This window comes from Eubalaena glacialis, chromosome 19, assembly GCF_028564815.1.
Source record: "Eubalaena glacialis isolate mEubGla1 chromosome 19, mEubGla1.1.hap2.+ XY, whole genome shotgun sequence".
Lineage (NCBI taxonomy): Eukaryota > Metazoa > Chordata > Mammalia > Artiodactyla > Balaenidae > Eubalaena > Eubalaena glacialis.
This window is the reverse complement of record NC_083734.1, coordinates 56,419,666-56,432,825: the sequence shown is the minus strand read 5'-3', so window position 1 is coordinate 56,432,825 and position 13,160 is coordinate 56,419,666. Positions and strand designations below refer to the sequence as shown.

The 13,160-nt window shown below is 65.0% G+C and overlaps 2 protein-coding genes across 2 annotated transcripts in view; one reads left to right on the top strand and one right to left on the bottom strand.

Moving 5' to 3' along the window:
* Positions 1 to 8,504, top strand: part of MYO15B (myosin XVB) — a 32,717-nt gene extending 24,213 nt beyond the window's left edge. Inside the window, 23 exon segments of the mRNA XM_061176957.1 lie at positions 234 to 346; positions 571 to 630; positions 1,192 to 1,267; positions 1,400 to 1,518; positions 1,724 to 1,848; positions 1,919 to 2,060; positions 2,286 to 2,397; positions 2,512 to 2,666; positions 3,078 to 3,223; positions 3,392 to 3,455; positions 3,546 to 3,618; positions 4,009 to 4,085; positions 5,409 to 5,485; positions 5,587 to 5,702; positions 5,795 to 5,889; positions 5,992 to 6,069; positions 6,205 to 6,301; positions 6,478 to 6,623; positions 6,788 to 6,903; positions 7,161 to 7,294; positions 7,476 to 7,609; positions 7,744 to 7,884; positions 8,054 to 8,504. Of these exon segments, the coding sequence (XP_061032940.1) occupies positions 234 to 346; positions 571 to 630; positions 1,192 to 1,267; positions 1,400 to 1,518; positions 1,724 to 1,848; positions 1,919 to 2,060; positions 2,286 to 2,397; positions 2,512 to 2,666; positions 3,078 to 3,223; positions 3,392 to 3,455; positions 3,546 to 3,618; positions 4,009 to 4,085; positions 5,409 to 5,485; positions 5,587 to 5,702; positions 5,795 to 5,889; positions 5,992 to 6,069; positions 6,205 to 6,301; positions 6,478 to 6,623; positions 6,788 to 6,903; positions 7,161 to 7,294; positions 7,476 to 7,609; positions 7,744 to 7,884; positions 8,054 to 8,113 (2,456 nt within the window). The 3' untranslated portion in view covers positions 8,114 to 8,504.
* Positions 8,505 to 8,520: 16 nt separating this feature from the next.
* The window catches only part of RECQL5 (RecQ like helicase 5), a 37,138-nt gene continuing 32,498 nt past the window's right edge, over positions 8,521 to 13,160 (bottom strand). The window contains exons 9-20 of the mRNA XM_061176587.1: positions 12,901 to 13,119; positions 12,550 to 12,649; positions 12,379 to 12,415; positions 12,199 to 12,257; positions 12,040 to 12,113; positions 11,593 to 11,686; positions 11,186 to 11,320; positions 10,315 to 10,856; positions 10,065 to 10,155; positions 9,627 to 9,845; positions 9,330 to 9,399; positions 8,521 to 9,241 (exon numbers count right to left, since the gene is read on the bottom strand). Coding sequence (XP_061032570.1) covers positions 9,141 to 9,241; positions 9,330 to 9,399; positions 9,627 to 9,845; positions 10,065 to 10,155; positions 10,315 to 10,856; positions 11,186 to 11,320; positions 11,593 to 11,686; positions 12,040 to 12,113; positions 12,199 to 12,257; positions 12,379 to 12,415; positions 12,550 to 12,649; positions 12,901 to 13,119 — 1,741 coding nt within the window. The 3' untranslated portion in view covers positions 8,521 to 9,140. The remainder of the gene's footprint in view (positions 9,242 to 9,329; positions 9,400 to 9,626; positions 9,846 to 10,064; positions 10,156 to 10,314; positions 10,857 to 11,185; positions 11,321 to 11,592; positions 11,687 to 12,039; positions 12,114 to 12,198; positions 12,258 to 12,378; positions 12,416 to 12,549; positions 12,650 to 12,900; positions 13,120 to 13,160) is intronic.

Here is a 13,160-nt window from a genome sequence, read left to right as displayed (position 1 = left end):
GACCCCGCTGACGTGGTCAGGGAGGGCCCACGCACGTCAGGGACAGCGGGGAACGTTGGAGGCTGGAGACGGAGGCCGGAGACGGGAAGGAGCCGGGGGAGGGAGGCGGCGGAGGTGGACTGAGCTGGGCCACGTGGGGCCCTAGTGGCCCGAGGGTCTTCTCTCCCCGTGCCCGCATCGTTCCGGCTTGGGCAGCTCCTCGCCTGATGCCCTTCGGCCCCTCCATCCGCCAGGCTTTGCGGAGCTCATGGGGGACCAGGGGATCTCCACCCAGCTGCTCGTGCCCTCGGGCAGCGTGTGCTTCTCCTACGCCAGCACCCCCTGGAGGTTGTTCCTGCGCAAGGAGGTGGGCACGAGGGCGGGCCGCAGCCTGGCCTCTCTGGGTGGGGGACGGGGCGCTGGCTGTAGGGGCGCCAGCCTGGGGCCCCAGCATCTCCTCTCCACACACAGACATTGGGGGCTGCTTCCCCAGCCCCACCTCCTCCGGCCCAGGAGGCAGAGGTGGGGTGGGAGGGGGGCTGGCGGGGGCACCGTCCCTGCCCACTCTCACTCGCCCCTGCCCTCGTCCAGGTGTTCTATCCCCGGGAGAACTTCAGCCACCCCTACTGCCTCAGGCTCCTCTGTGAGCAGGTGAGAGCCCAGCCCACCTGGGACGTGTACAGACAGACCGCCCCCACCCCAGGCACGAGAACAGCCCCACTTGCGGGGCGCTGGTGTGTTTCAAGCCCTGCCTTCGTTTATTTAATCCTCACAACATCCCTCAGAACAAGGACCATTTTTGACTTATGACGAGGATTAAAAATAAAGCGTATACAGCACCCAGCACAGGCCTGGCGCACAGCAGGTGCTCGCTGGAGCTTGTCCCTTTGCCACCTCTGGATGCTCCCGGATGCTTGCGTCTGTTCTCCCCAGTTCTACAGTAGCTGCCCCCCCTCCCCCCAACCAAGTCCTGTTCCTTCAGGGAAGCTTATCTCAGCTGACGGAGGAGCAGCAGCCCGACTAGGGCCGGCAGCTTGGGGGAGGCAGGTGGGAGCTCCAGGTGGACGTGGCCCTGGGCTTGGAAGGCCAGGCATCCCTCCCTGCTCCACCCACGTGCCTATGGGGCTCTCCAGCTTTTCCTCCACGTGTGGCTGCTTCTGGGGTGGGCTGTGGCCTCAGGACCTGGTGGTGACCGCCTGGCTTTGCCCCCAGATCCTGAGGGACACCTTTGCAGAGTCCTGCATCCGGATCTCCCAGGACGAGAGGCACAGGATGAAAGACCTGCTGCGTAGGGTCCAGGGACCCTGGAGTCAGGGAACCGGAGCGCGGGGGTTGGGCCTGCCCAGAGGGAGGGAGTAGGCTCTGGGGTCCCCGCTGTGAGGGAGCCTGAGGACGGCCTGGGGCCATTTCTGCCCAACAGGAGACCTGGAGGTGGGCCTGGACTCCCTGGACACAGCTGAGGACAGTGTCAAGAAGCGCATTGTGGTGGCCGCCAGGGACAACTGGGCCAATTACTTCTCCCGCATCTTCCCCGTCTCGGTCAGTGAGGCTGGGGATGGCAGCGCCCAAGGCTGGAGGCCAGCTTGGCCTTCTGCAGCAGGATGAGAGCTGGGGGGGGGGGGGGGGGTGGGCTGGGCCCCAGTGGAACCGACGAAGAACAGCACTGGCCTGAGCAGCCCCAGGGTGTCTTGGACGGTGGCGGGGAGCCCGGAGCCTGTCCATAAGCCAGCCACCTTCCGGGCAGGGCGAGGGTGGCAGCGACGTGCAGCTGCTGGCTGTGTCCCACCGGGGGCTGAGACTGCTCAAGGTGACCCGAGGCCCCAGCTTCCACCCCGACCAGCTGCAGCTGAAGACTCTCTGCTCGTACAGGTGAGCCTGGGCTGGGGTGTGGGGTGGGCTGGCGAGACGGCCCCCAGCTCACGCCCCACCCTCTGCACAGCTTTGCTGAGGTGCTGGGCGTAGAATGCCTGGCTGGCTCCAGCCTGGAGCTGTCACTGAAGAGTGAACAGCTGGTGCTGCACACAGGCCGGGCGGGAGCCATCAAGGCCATGGTTGAGCTGCTCCTGAGCGAGCTCAAGAAGGCAAGTGCGGGCCGGCAGGGGGCCGGGCGGGGGGCCTCCAGCACCGCTGCGTCGTACCCCGTCTGGTTTGCCTGGTCTCGGGGCCGTCAGCCAAGCTCCTGCAAGCTGCCTGGGGTGGGGCTGGAATTTGGGGGCGCTTGGTGGAGAGTGACGCCAACGGGGGAGCAGGTGGGACGGGCAGGGCGGAGTCATAAGCAGGCTGGCCGCTCACCCGCCCGCCTGCAGGACTCCGGCTACGTCATTGCCCTGCGAAGCTACCTCACTGACGACCACAGCCTCCTCAGCTTCCAACGGGGGGACCTCATCAAGCTGTTGCCGGTGGCCACTCTGGAGCCAGGTATCCCCGGGGCAAGCAGGGCGGCTGGCACCCAGCGGGCAGACGAGGCGGAGCCTCCAGGGAGAGAGAGAGGGGCCGGGAACGTGAGGCACCATCCTTGGATGTTTCACCCAGGCTGGCAGTTTGGCTCCACCGGGGGCCGTTCCGGACTCTTTCCTGCTGACATAGTGCAGCCGGCTGCTGCTCCAGACTTTTCCTTCTCGATGCAGCAGAGGAATGGCCAACGCAAGAGTCAGCTGCAGCACAGAGAGCGGGATAAGGCGTCGGAGGTGAGGAAGATGGGAGAGGCCGAGGCGAGGCCTAACTAGGAGTCGAGGAAAGAAAGGGCTCGACTGCCCCAGAGCGGCGGAGGACCACCCCACGCCTGGTGGGCAGCGCTTGGTCTGATGCCGCCTCTCTGCCCGCTCCCGATTTCTTGTCCTGTCTCCCCAGCAGGGCTGTGAGCTCCCTGCAGGCAGGCGCTGGGCTGTCTGCCTCTTGTGTGGCCCTCGTGGTAGCTAGTTCAGTGCCACCTGGAAGATGCTCAATAAACAGCTCTTGACTTTCCTGGCTTCTGGTGGTGTGCTCACTGCAGCTGCTCTGCCTGCTTCTCTTGGGTTGGGCTGGGGTGGGAGCTGGGGCAGGGCCGCTGGACAAGCCAGGGGATTCTCGGGTGGCACTAGGTCTCCCGTGCTCCTAAGTTCCCCACCCACTCCTGGAGCCAGGCACACAGTGACAACTTGGCCACCAGCCTGTCCCCATCTGTGGCCTGCGTCACCCTGCCCACAGACTCCGACTACACCATGCAGGAATTTGCCCTGCGCTACTTCCGGAAGCCCCAGACCCTGTGAGTGCCCTGGGCCCGCCCCATGCCTGCCCATCCTCAGTGTCCCTGAAGTGGGACACTCCCTGCTCAGAGCCACCGGGCCAGGGCTCTTAGCACCCTCCCTACCCAGCCTGGGATGGGGGTGGGAGGGCTGAGCAAGCAGGGCTGTCCTCCCCTCCGCCCCCTCAGGCTGGGCCAGACAGGTGAAGATGCTGAGAGGAAGGCCATGGCCAGCCTGGTGCAGTACAGCAAGGTAAGGGGGACGGTGGGGAGGAGCCGGGACAGCAGACCTGCCCTCTGGCCCCCATGGCCCCAGACCCACAGCCAGCCTCTTTGGCCGCAGGCTCCCATCCAGGCATCACTCATCAGCGTCAGTGACGAGGACGTGAACAGGCAGGCTGTGGGAAGCTTCCAGGGTAAGTAGCCACAGTGTCCCGGGTCGCCATGTCTGCAGTGCCTGGGACCCAGGCACCTGGTTGCCTTCTCTCCTTGAGTTTGCCGACTCGGGGAAGCTCAGTGGTGGCTCCTATACCACATGGCCCTCACCCACTTCTACTCATGCCCAAGGGGCTGTGGGTTGTGTGGAGTCTGGGCTGGAAGGCAGCGGTGGGTCCGGCTTGCTATGCGCCTGGTGTAGCCCTGGGTGGCCACAGAATCTCTCTGGAACATCGGTACAGCTGAGACTGCCGCTCTGCCTGGCTCACACGCATTCTGAGAGCAAGGCATGAGATGGCCCTGCATAGCGACAGCATGAGCCAGGGCCAGGCCCCCAGCCCAGCTCACCGTGCTTTTCATCCTGCCCGCAGCTCTGATGCAGTTTATGGGGGACCAGTCCAAGCCCCGGGGCAAGAACGACCTGGATCTCCTCTACGGGCTGCTGAAGGTAGGAAAGTGAGCTGGAAGCTGTGGGGAGTCAGTGAGCCCTGGGGGCCCCTTCCTGTCCTCCTGCCTGGGCCTCCCTGGGACCCCCTGTCCCTTGGTCACTATACATTCAAAGCATCCAAAATTAGTTATCGAGCACCTACATGCTGGGGGCAGGGCAGTGAACCAAGCAGGCCAAGTCCCTGCAGAGCTTACAACCTGGTTAGAGGAGACACTCAGTAAACCCTGATGCAACGTGTCCAGGGCAAAGAGTGCCGTGGAGAGTGATGAAGCAGGGGAGGGGCTGCTACAGTGCAGAAGGCTTGGTGACAAGGTGACCCTGGAGCAGAGACCTGAAGGAGGCCAGGGAGTGAGGCACATACGCATGGGGGCAGGGCATGGGGGCACGCATGCAGGCAGTGGGGGGCGGGGGGCGGTGAGCCTCGGCCCCAGCAGGGCCAGTGTGGCTGGAGCCCAGTGAGCGAGGGGGAAAGTGGAAGGGGGGAGGACCAGGAGGGACAGTGGGTCCGGGCCACGGTAGGCCTTGTAGTCCACTGTCAGGACTTGGATTTTTTGAGATCTGGGAAAACACTGGAGGGTTCTGAAGAGAGACGTGGCTTACATTTCGTGGGGTCGCTCTGGCGGTTGTTTGCGATTCTGGGAGTTTAAGGGCCAGGAGAGGGTTCCTGCCACGATCCCAGGTGAGACCTGGCTGGCCCAGGCCCAGAGGCAGCAGCAGAGGGGAGAAGAAAGACTCCGAGCAGCAGGGTTTGCTATGAAGTGCACGTGGGGTGTGAGAGCGAGGGCCCGAGGAGGACACGGAGGCCGAGGCCAGAGCAATGCTGGTCTCCACAAGGGAGCCTGAGCGAGGAGCGGGGCCGGCCTGGTGGAGGAATGTTTGGGATGCGTGAAGTCTGAAGTCCCAGTCTTCCAAGTGGAGGGTCTGGGCTTCATGGGAGAAGTCTGGGCTGGAGGCAGGCACCAGGAGTCATCGGCAGACAGAGGCCCAAGGGCACCGCAGCCCTTAGAGGTCAAGGAGATGAGGGGGTCAGGTAGAGATGACTAAGACAGAGGGACCAGAGAAAGAGGACAGGGCCGAGCACGGCCTGGAAGCGGGTAAAGACGGCGACTTAGTCGAGTGGCCAGTTGTGCAGATGCTATTAAGCCGAGTGAGACCAAGACCGAGAGATGACGGTGGGCTGTCACCCTGACTTGGCCCCCAGCCCATGGCCACTGGCAGGACTTCTCTGACTTCAGATCCCACGCCATCCCTCACTCCACCACACCGCACTGCACTGCAGCTCTGCCCCCGACCCGCTACCCCCTGCCCTTCCTGTACCCACAGCTGTGCCAGGAGAAGGAGAACCTCAGGGATGAGATTTACTGCCAGGCCATCAAGCAGATCACAGGACACCCCCGGCCGTGAGTGTGGGGGACGGGCGGGGGTCGGTGGCGGGCCTCTCGGGGGCAGCCCAAAGTGCTGCTGCCCGGCCGGCCCAAAGCCCAGGCTCTCTGCCCTGCAGGGGACTCTGCGCTCGAGGCTGGACTTTCCTCAGCCTCCTCACAGGCTACTTTCCCCCGTCAACCTCGCTGATGCCCTACGTGACCAAGTTTCTGCAGCATTCGGCCCTGAGCCAAGGTGCCGGTGGGAGGGGCTTCCAGGCTGGGGTCTCAGCTGCTTGGGGAGGGGTTTGGAGATGCTCATGACCCCAGCCTGGTTCCTCTCTGCAGAGCTGGCCCGGAGCTGCCAGGAGCACCTCCAGCGCACAGTCAAGTACGGGGGGCGCCGGCGGCTGCCCTCCCCAGGCGAAATGCAGGCTTTCCTGGTAAGGGGGGTGCAGGCGGCTGGGTGTTCTGGGACTCCCTCTGGGTGGGGGGAGCTGGGGCCTCTGCCCACTGGGGGACTGACCCCGCACCTGCTTTGGCAGAAAGGACAAGTGGTCCACCTGCTTCTAATTCACCTGCCTGGGGGTGTGGAGTACAAGGCCAACATCCACACTTTCACGGTGAGCTCGGGGACACAGAGGAGGGGCTGGGGAGACCCAGGGAAGCCGTGGGCATCAGTTCTGGGGACAGCCCTCCCCTCCCGCAGCCTCCTTCCCTCCCCAGCACCCCCGTCATGGCCCTGTCCGCATGTCCAGGTGGCAGCAGAAGTGCTGGAGGAGATGTGTGGGCAGATGGGCATCACGGACCCCCATGAAGTGCAGGAATTTGCCCTCTTCCTCATCAAAGGGGAAGGTAGGCCACCTGGCCTGGGGAGGAAGCGTGGCCCGGCTGGATTCAGGGACGTGGCCTTGCCTGCCAAGTCCGCTCTTTGGCCACGGGGGAGGCAGGGGAGGCTGGGGCTGGCAGGGCTGTGGGCGGGGCTGGCCCCGGGCGGCAGGGCAGGCTGTGGACCCAGGCTCCCCGCGCAGGCCAGCTGGTGCGGCCCCTGTGGCCCCGGGAGTACCTCAACAGCGAGGTGGTGGGTCCGGACGTGAGCCTGCACAGCCGGCGGCTCGGCTGGGAGACCCCGCTGCACTTCGATAATCCCACCTACGTCAGCACCCACTACGGCCAGGTCAGCCCCACTCGGCCCTGTGCTGCCGTGCCGCTGGCGGTTGGAGCCTCGGCTGCAGCTTGAGGGAGAGTCCCTCCCTGGGTGGGGGGAGGGCTTGAGGCCCAGGAGCCACCCACTAGGTGGGGCTTCGGGGCACAGCTGCCCCCTCACTGCTCCCCCCTCAGGTGCTGCGGGACTACCTGCAGGGGAAGCTGTTGGTCAGTGCCCAGGAAGATGCCCGACTCGCCAGGCTGGCTGCCTTGCAGCACCTCAGCGGGAACCACGAGGAGCCCCCCTCAGAGTGAGTGTGAACGCAGCCCTCACGCCTCCTGTCACCCCACCACCCCTACGCCCTCCTCCAAGGTCAAGGCCACTTGTGCCCTTTGTGGCCCTAACCAAATGAGGGCTGGGTACACCTGCCCACCCCCCCCACGCTCAAGGGCAGAGCCCACGCCTCGTTCATGTGTCTGGATCCCCGGTCTCACCCACGGTAGCCACTGGTTCATCTACTTAGCACCTGCTGTATGCCCAGCTTTGACTGACCAGGCTGTGTCCTAGGCAAGGCCTACTGGCTTACTTGCCGAAGCAGCTGCAATGGCAGATGAACGTGGCCGCTGTGAAGAGACTGATGGGCCAGGAGCTGAGGCAGTTGCAAGGATGCAGCTCTCAGGAAGCGCAGATCAGCTTCATCGGTGGGTCTGGGGCTAGGGGGCAGCTGGGGCAGAGGCGGGAGCCCCAGCAAGGAAGGGGTGAGGGTGGAGGGGCTGAGGAAGCTCTCCACCTGCCCCGCCCTCTCCTCTGTCCTGGGGGCAAAGTCCGGCAGGTCCCAGGGCCCCAGCGGTCAGAACTCCTGCTCTATCCCTCCATCTGCAGAGGCCGTGAGTGAGCTGCCCCTCTTTGGCTACACTGTCTACATGGTGCTGAGAGCGAGCAAGCCGGCCCTGCCCAGCCCCACCCTCCTGGGGCTGAACCGCCAGCACCTCATCCTCATGGACCCCAGCTCTCAGGTGGGCCAGGCTCCTGGCCCAAGTGTTGGCCTGGGCACCCTCGGGCCACTCGTCTCCCACCACCCACACTGACCCCTCCCCCAGAGGGACCAAGCTCTGCTCTCTCTCCCCCCGCCCCCCCTCCCCGCCCCCAGGAACTGCACTGCTCCATCGCCCTGAGGGACCTGCAGCGGGTCCACGTGCTGAGCCCACTGGAGGCTGAGGGCTCCCCTGGCCTGGAACTCAACTATGGCTCGGCTGACAACCCCCAGACCATCTGGTTTGAGCTGCCGCAGGTGGGTGGCCTCTGTGCGCCCTGAGAAGGTGGCAAGTGCCTCACCCAGGCCTGGTGTGCCCGGGAGCCTGGGCCCAGGCCGCTGCCCACTGCTCCGGCGTGGTGGGGCTGGGGGCAGAGGCAGGGGGCTGGCTGGGGAGCCCTGGCCTCACAGGCCTGTGCCCGCGCAGGCCCAAGAGCTGAAGCACACCATCACCTTCCTGCTGGACCGCAACTCTCCTTCCATTTAGTGGCCGGGCTTCACCCAAGAGGAGTGGGGGAGGGGCAGAGACGAGGCCAGGAAGCCTCTCTGGCCCAAGTCTCACCCGGACGGTCTCCTTTGGGTGCTGTCAGGCCAGTCTGGCCTGGACTTCACCGCTTGGCTGTTCTGGAACCTGCTGCAGCACAGCCCAGCTGGCCCACGGGGAGGGGCTGCTATAGCGACTTCAACTGGGAAAGAGTCACAAGACTCCCTCTGGGGTGGGCCTGGGCCTGAGCCTGGGGTGGGCGCCGCAGGAACTCGGCTTGGGCGTCCGATGTTGCCCAGTCTGGGGGAGATGCCCACCTGGGCACTGGCCCGACGTGAGCATGAGCCCAGCCCTGGGAGCAGCACCTGCTGAGGAAATAAAACTCCCGAGAGAACAGGGCCGTGTGCGTGTGCATGAGAACCACCAGGACTTTATTCCCCTGGTAACTGTCGAAGCCCCGCCTGGCCTTCTGACCAGGGGCTGAGAGGGAGCAGGGCCTGGCGGCTGCCCATCTTCCCACACGCTCTGCACCTGGGCCGGGCTGGAGGCTGGCATCGCGAGGGAAGACGGTGGTGGGGGCGGACCCGGGGCCAGCCCAGGCTTCTTCTGAGTAGGCCCCAAGGCCTCGGCCTGGTGGGCCTCGCCCCCGGCTTCAAACGTGCTAAGTACAAGAAGTGGAGGGACCTTCCTTCCTTCTGTTCCTCTGGCAGCAGCCACACCACCTGTCACTTTCTGATCTGCGGATCTGGCCCAGAAAACCCAGCCACGAGGGCCGGGGAGGCAGGGAGGCTAGGAGAAAGAGGACCTCAGGCTTCGCAAGCAAAGAGAAAGGTGGGCTGACCTCTGACCTTGATTTGGGAGGTGTCCAGGCCCATTTCCAAAGCAAGGCGTGGCTGGAAGGGGGAAGAGCCTGAGAGCAGACGATGCCCCGGCAGCAGCAGGCCGCCCACCTTCCCCGTTCCTGAGCGAGGCCCGGGCTGGGCCGCGGTGGAGTCCGGGGAGGACACCGGCCCCGTCGGGCAGCTGTCGGTCATCTCTGCGGGCCACACAGGCCATGCCAGTCAGCTTCACTCTCGCACCGGGCTCGGCCGTGGAACAACTGCTTGATGACATTCTGGGCCTCTTCCTTCACTGGATTCGGGACGGGGGAGCGTGAGAGCCAGTCTCCCCACTACAGGGCCCCCACAAGCACCTCCCGGCCGGTGACACAGGCACTCACCGCTCCTTCCCGGAGACGGATTCTGGGTCAGCGAGTGTGAGAGGTGGCGGGCGAAGGCTTTAAACAGCTCCTGGGGACAGAGAGCGCAGAACCTCACCCTGCTCTCTGAGCGACCCACAGCTGCGAGCCAAGAGCGAGGCAGACCCAGGGAGCGGGCAGCGGGCAGCGGGCAGCGGGCCTCTGGGCTGGCCTGCTTCCGCCCTGCTTTTTCCTGGGGCTCACGCTCCCTACCCACCCACGCACTGCACCCAAGTGCCCCAGGCTCAGGGGAGAACAGAGCCCATGCACCTACCCTACCTTGGATGCAAACTTGCCCTCCTTGTAGAAAGGGGTCAGACACTTGACCACGACGTTCGCAGCCTCCTTCAGCGAGATGCCAGGAGCCAAGAGCTGGCAGGAGCCTTGGGGGTTCAAGCTGCCCTGATCTCTGGCTGAGATGCTGCCCTTGGTCTCAGCTAAGACGGAGACCTTGGCTGAGGGGCATGGCCTCTTCTGAGCCTGGCTCTCTGGGTTCTCCTGGGCAGGGCCACAGTGGAGGGTCACTCTTGGGCTCCCTGTTCCTGGCCCCTCCCCTCCTTCTGGAAGACTGGGCCTCAGCACCTCCTGGCTCCCTCTAGCCCAGCCCATCTGCCCTGGGATGTGGAAAGAAGAGATGATTTTCCCAAACCCCTACGCAGAGCAGACACCAGCCTGGTAGACGGGTATCTTCCCCCATGGCCTCGTCCCTCTCAGTACCTGCTGGGGTCTGGGCCGCTTGCCTCTCTGTGCCTCCTTTGTGGGGGTGGGCTGGCCTTCTGGGGGCCTCTGGTCTCTGAGCGGGCAGGCACTGGCCGGAAGGGAGAGCAGGCGTCAGAGCTCCAGATGCTAGCCGCGCCCTCAGCCCAGGTGGCCCAGTGAAGCACATCGTGGGGAACAGGCCCCGAGCTTCAGAGGCCCAGTTAGCAGAGGGGATTCTAGAGGATGCCAGGACTGCCCGTGACCTCACCTTGGCCCGTCCTTGGAGCACTCCTCGGTCTGGGGGTGGGCAGCCAAACGTTCCATGGCTCCATCCTCCTCCCCTGTGTACTTCTCTGGGGCCGTCAGGGGTCCCCGCGCCCCGTCACGGGAAGGGCTGGCACCTTCTGCCCCTGGGGCTGAAGTGAGCGGAGGAGAGCGCTCGGTCCTTTGGTAGAAGAAGCGGGAGATGTTCTGGGAGTCCTTGAGGGCCGCTGCGGCCAGGAGCTGCTGCTGCTTGCCGACCCGGGCCTTGGCGGTAGGACTGCCCCGAGAGGGGCCTTTGGCCTTCTTCTCGGGGGAGGGCCCCCCACAATGAGCACCGCTCCCAGGGGCCTCTCCTCTGGGCCCAGGGAGGGGCTCAGCGCCTTCCTCATCCTGGCGGCCACGGGGCCGGCCGGGCGGCTCCTGCCCGCCTCCCTGCACCGGCCGGGGGTATTGCTCCTTGAGCTGCGTCTTCTCCATCAGCTCAGAGGCCGTCTGGAACGTGCAGGAGCCTTTCGGGAAACCAGCTCCCACCCGCTTGGGTTTGAGCTGTGAGGAGGAGAGAGGCTTCTGACCACAGGTGCCTCCAGGGCACTCTCTAGAGGGCCCAGGGATGGCCGCGTGGGTGGGGCTCCCGGGAGTGGGGGCGGGAAAAGCTGGGCGGGACAAGGCTTGGGGGTCGGGGTGGCGAGACAGGCACTGTGGGGGGCTGCAGAGGCGTAGCTGGCAGAGTATGGAAGCGCGAGGGCCTGCCCTGGGGCGCCCTAGGGCCAGGGCTGTGATGCCAGGAGAGCAAGGACTACACCCTCGCTGAGGGCAAGGGGCTGTGGTGCCTTTCCTGGACCCAGGTTTGGGGTGGACACCAGGACGCCACTCACCGAGTACACCTGGGAGGCCGGCCGGATGTCATACTCGGTGGGCTGTGGGGGCTCGGCCTGGGCGCTGCAGCTCCTGGCACCACCTCCCATGTCGTAGAGCTGCCCATCCTTGGAGGCTTTGTGGATCTCAGCCACCTGGGGCAGGGACAGGTGGGAACGCCGTGGTCGGCACCCCTAGCTCCTGACAGCTCCCAGCCCAGGCTTTCCACGAGTGGGTTCTGCGGCCCGTGGCTGCAGGCACCTGGGCACTGGACAAGTTCTAGTCCGCACGGGGTTGGCTAGAAATACTTCCAACCAGGAAAGGAGGGAAGTCGGGCTCCCCTGGGAATAAGCGGCCCCCTGTGTGGCAGGCTGCCTCTCCCACCCAGAGCCCGGAGCACGCCCCGCCCACCCTGCCCGGTGCCCACCTTCTTCAGCACGCTGGCCTTGTACAGGTTGGCCACCTTGGCATTTCGGAATGTCTCGTGTTCCAGCTCCACTGCCTTGGCCTGGAGGTCAGATCTGAGGGTAGGAATGAGGTTAAGGTGTCAGGTAGGCCTGAGGCCCCTCCCTGTTAGATCCTCCCTGGGGACCCTGGAGATGGCTTCAGGACCGGCCTGGCAGGAACGGCCTTGGGCACAGGGATTCCGACCTGGACTGTCTGGCCCCCTGTGGTTTACTGTCCCTCAGCAGCTCCTGGCAGCCCCTCGCTTGTGGCCAAGCCTGCCCCCTGGTGAGACTGTGGAGACTCACACCCCCTGGGAGTAAGATGGGTCCCAATTTGGGGAGGGGTGCCCAAATAAGCCAGGGGGGCTGGGGTTCCTGCGGTCTCCAAATGAGCCCGGGGACTGCTCCTCGGCCCTGACGACACTCACCCATCAGTGGAACCTGCGGCCTGGCGGTTGCTGCTCAGAGCCTCCTCCAGGAGCCCCAGGCAGTGCTCACGGGCCTGCACAGGGGAGGGAAGTTGGTCAAACAGTCTCAGGTTGGGGGGGATCCTGGGGGGCAGGTGTGACGAGCTGCCCACCTCTTACCTTCACAGTGAGTCTGGGGATCTTCCTACTAGAAGCCTCTTTCAGGGGACAGTCCGCATCTGGGGGGAGCAGAGGCGAGTCCTTCCACTCTACTTTCTGCTCTCTGGCATCCCCAACCCCCCAGTGAGGCATCCTGCATCCACACCCTGAGACCAGCCCAGGGGGCATCTCTGTACTGACCTGGGGGTACGAATTCTTCTATCTTGGGGTCTTTGCCCTGGAAGATGACATGAGGGCCCGTGAGGCGTCCTGCCCCGCAGCAAGACAGCTCCCAGTCCAGCACCAGGGAAGGGGCTGAGAGGGTGTGAGCAGGGGGCCACCTGGACCCCAATGAGCCCCCGTCCCCTTCACCTTGCGCAGGCGCATCTGCTTCTGGTAGAAGAGATTCCATTCCCGCTTGTGGGCCTCGCCTCTGCCCTCATCCCCGCTGCCTTCAGAGCCTTCGTCGTACCTAGGAGACAGGCTGGGCATGAGCAGTCCTGGGTCTGGGCTTTGCCCTCCTGTCACGTGTCTGGTGGGACAGCGATGTCTCTGATGCCCTGGCAGCTCAGGGGCAACACCGAAGTCCTGGCCCCAGTGTGGCCCTCAAGGCCGGGGGGTGGACTACGGCACTGTGTCGCCTCTGGTCTGGCCTTAGCATCAGGGAGAGAATGCCAGACTATTTCCAGTGGGTTGGGGGCCCCTGGCCTCATGGCCCCTCACCTGCTAAAGCCCCCATAACCCCTGCGGCCTCCCTCATACAGCTCAGGGTCAAAGCCGTTCCCCTGGGAGGGCCCAATGGCGGTCTTGCTCCAGCTGCTACTTTGCTCCAAAGCGTCCAGCTGCTTCCGCACAGCTGCAGGGTTCTGGCAGTGGTCACAGCCTTTGGTGCAGGCGGGGGGCGCATCCCCGAAGTACTTGGCAATGGCAGCGTGGCGGCACCTGGAGCAGGCAGCACAGCACAGACAAGGGGTGAGGGACCC